The following is a 3,908-nucleotide window of genomic DNA, read 5'->3' on the forward strand; positions in this document are numbered from 1 at the left end:
GACCTTCTTTGAGCAATTAAGCAAGGGTTCGAAAACCCAAGCTTCGGTTAATAGGAAACAACCTAGTACGTCCCGAGTGAATCACGTGTCCGAATCAGGCGGTTCATCAAGGAACCCTGTGCAAGAACTAGATGATTTGAAAATGCTTATATTTAACAACCTAAACCAGGGTCTTGCTTGTAATGTTTCGCAGGTTCAGGAGGGTTGTGAGATTTGTGGAGATGCTTCTCATTTCGCATACAGGTGTAGGAATGGGATTCCATCGGTGAGTCAACAAATAATGGAAGAACAAGTTAACGTGGTTCAGGGAAGGAGGTTTGATCCGTACTCCAACACGTATAATCCGGGTTGGAGAAATCATCCAAATTTTAGTTGGAGCAACAACAATGCTCTAAATGCTAACACCCAATGAACTCAACCAAGACCTCAAAACAACTTTCAAAACTAGGGGAACTTTCAGAATTAAGGAAACTATCAAAGAAACTACCAAAACAATTACCAAAATCAAAGCCAAAACCAAAACCAAAATCAAAACAATGCTCCATCCACTCAACCATCGAGTTCGGATGCCAAGATGGACGCGTTTATTTCCAAAATGCGAAAAATAGTGGAGGTGCAAAACAAGTCTATTGGTGCATTGGCTAACGAAATTGGTAATGTAGCGAAGAGTAAGGGAAATTGGGAGCCGGGTACCATTCTGAGTTATACGGTGTTAAATCCAAATCATAAAGAATCGAGCAAAAGACATAGTGTAAACATGGTAGGAACCTTGCGTAGTGGAAAGAAGTATGACAACAAGGTTGGTGAGAAAGAGGTAGCTAAACACGATGCAAGTAAGTCTCCTATCATTCTTGTTGAGGAGGATGAGGTAAGTGAAAATAATGACCTTGGGAAGGGGATGGAAAATAAAGAACCCATCATTAACGAAATTAGGAAATCGGGTACGAAACCAAAAACCGTTCCATTTCCCCAGGCCTTAGAGTCCCCTAACCAATTTCCTTATGGGAAGAAGGGACCACAACAGGAGGACATGTGGGAAACATTTAAACAAGTTAAGATTAATTTGCCCCTTCTCGTTGCTATTAAGCAAGTCCTGTCCTATGCCAAGTTTTTAAAAGACCTTTGCACTCAAAAGAGAAAGAAAAGGGCGACTTTACCCAAGAAGGTGGAACTAACCGAGCACCTGAGTGCGGCTATTTTGAGTACACTTCCACCTAAGTTTAAGGACCCTGGGACCCCATTGATAGCAGTGACTGTAGGAAACGTGAATGTGAAAAAGGCGTTATTGGATCTAGGAGCGAGCATTAATATCTTACCCTTTTGTCTAGTTGACCGATTTGAACTAGGTTTAATGAAAAGAACCGACATAATTATTCAACTAGCAGACCAATCAATCAAAACGCCTAGGGGTATGTTAGAAGATGTGATAGTAAAAGTGGAGGATTTCTATTACCCGGTTGACTTTGTAGTGATGGATATTGAACCTAGGAATAGAGATGCCCAACCCACGATAATCTTGGGGCGCCCGTTTTTGGCCACCATAAATGCCCATATAAACTGTAGAATAGGTGTCATGGACATATCATTTAGAAATAGGAAAATGAGGATTAATATCTTTAATTCTTTTCATGCCCCATGTGTCCATGGATGCTACCAAGTAGACATAGTTGATGAGCAAGTGGAGAAACATGCTTCCCATTTGATAACACATGATGTGGTGGAAAATTTTTGCTTAGGTGATGAGGATGACGTTGAGTGTGAGGAAGTTAAGGTGGCTGAGTTGGCCATAGCAAGTACAATGGACTCTAGGTTACCACCTTGGACTCATAAATCTGAGCCATTACCCAAGTCCATAGATACCAACACGAAACCTTAGTTAGAGTCACCACCGACCCTTGAGCTTAAACCGTTACCATCCCATTTAAAGTATGCATTCTTGGGTACTAATGGCACTTTCCCAGTTATTATTGCTTCAAATTTGACAGGTGTGCAGGAATAACCTTTAATGGAGGTGCTTAATAAGTACAAGGCTGTAGTGGGATGGACAATAGCTGATTTGAAGGGGATAAGTCCATCAGTGTGTATGCATCGTATAGTTACAGATCCTAAGGTTAAATCTTCCCGTGACACTCAATGAAGGTTAAAACCGAACATGCAGGAGGTTGTAAAGTAAGAAGTTCTTAAGTGGTTGGATACAAGGATTTTCTTCCCTATTTCAGATAGTCAGTGGGTGAGTCCCACTCAAACATCACCAAAGAAAGCTGGAATCACGGTTATGGAAACTGAGGAAGGAGAAAAGATTACAACTCGTCTCGTGACGAGTTGGCGGGTATGTATATAATATAGGAAGTTAAATGCCACAACTTCAAAAAACCATTTTCCCTTGCCTTTTATTGACCAAATCATTGAAAAGATGTCAGGTCAAAAGTTTTATTGTTTCTTGGATGGGTATTCGGGATACAACTGAATACCTATCCATCCTAACGACCAAGAAAAAACAATTTTTACTTGTCCATATGGAACTTATGCTTTTAGACGAATGCCTTTTGGTTTGTGTAATGCACCTGCTACTTTTCAAAGGTGTATGATGAGTATTTTTTCAGATTTAATAGGCGAGTCTTTAGAAATTTTCATGGATGATTTCTCAATATTTGGCAAGTCTTTTGAATTGTGTCTAAAAATGTTAGAAAAGGTTTTAAAATGGTGTACCGAGACCAATCTCGTCCTTAGTTGGGAAAAGAGCCATTTTATGGTAAGGGAAGGGGTGATTTTGGGACACATCGTGTCAGAACGGGGATTTGAAGTAGATATGGCCAAGGTGCAACTAATTTCAACGTTGCCACCACCGACCAATATCAAAGGGGTGAGGTAATTTTTGGGACATGTGGGGTTCTATCGTAGGTTTATCAAAGATTTTAGTGCGATTTCTAAACCATTGTGCAACTTGTTGTTAAAAGATGCACCGTTTGACTTTGATGACCAATGTAAGGAGGCCTTTAGTACTCTTAAGCGTAAGTTGACCGAGACACTCATTTTGCAATCACCCAATTAGACCAAACCTTTTGAGATCATGTGTGATACAAGTGATTACACAACTGGGGCTGTTTTGGGGCAAAGGGTTAATAGGAAACTGGTTGTTAAATACTATGCTAGTAAGACTTTTCCGGACGCCCAAGTGAACTACACCACAATCGAGAAGGAGTTACTCGCGGTAGTATTTGCCTTAGATAAGTTTAGATCATATTTGTGGGGATCTAAGGTAGTTGTTTTCTCAGACCATAGTGCCTTAATACATTTGTTAGAGAAAAAGGATACCAAGCCTAGATTAATTAGGTGGATCTTGTTGTTGCAAGAATTTAACTTGGAAATAAGGGATAAGATGGGAATAGAGAATGTGGTGGCGGACCATTTGTCTAGGATACCCCCGCCACCTTTTGTGTGATGACCCGGGAATTTTCGACCAAATTTAAACTTAATCTTATTATGATTCCGACACGATAAGCAAAGTCTGTAATGTTGAGTCTCAAAAAGTTTTGGAACTATATTCATGTAATTAATTACCCTTTGATTGTGCTCGATGATTCACGAACATTTATGTGTATATAGTATAGATATGTATTTGAAATTATAAAATATAATTTAAATATTAGATTTAAATATGTAAAATAAGATACAAAATAATTTAGTGGAATTAAAGATGAATCTATGTATAAATATATATATAATAAAATTTCTATGTATTATATGTATATTATAATATATAAAATTTATAAATATTAAACAATCAATAAAATTTATTACATATATATTATATTATTATTACATAATTAATAATATATGATTACAAGTTTAAATATTGTATTATATCAATATTATTATTATTATTACCCTCAACATTATTTATTAAT

General features: G+C 37.7%; 1 protein-coding gene across 1 annotated transcript; it reads left to right on the forward strand.

Moving 5' to 3' along the window:
• Positions 1-574: 574 nt before the first annotated feature.
• On the forward strand, positions 575-1,876 carry LOC139863907 (uncharacterized). The gene has a single exon (XM_071852510.1). The coding sequence runs from the start codon at positions 575-577 to the stop codon at positions 1,874-1,876; it is 1,302 nt and encodes a 433-aa protein (XP_071708611.1).
• Positions 1,877-3,908: the final 2,032 nt, after the last annotated feature.

The sequence above is a fragment of the Rutidosis leptorrhynchoides genome, chromosome 8 (assembly GCF_046630445.1).
Source record: "Rutidosis leptorrhynchoides isolate AG116_Rl617_1_P2 chromosome 8, CSIRO_AGI_Rlap_v1, whole genome shotgun sequence".
Lineage (NCBI taxonomy): Eukaryota > Viridiplantae > Streptophyta > Magnoliopsida > Asterales > Asteraceae > Rutidosis > Rutidosis leptorrhynchoides.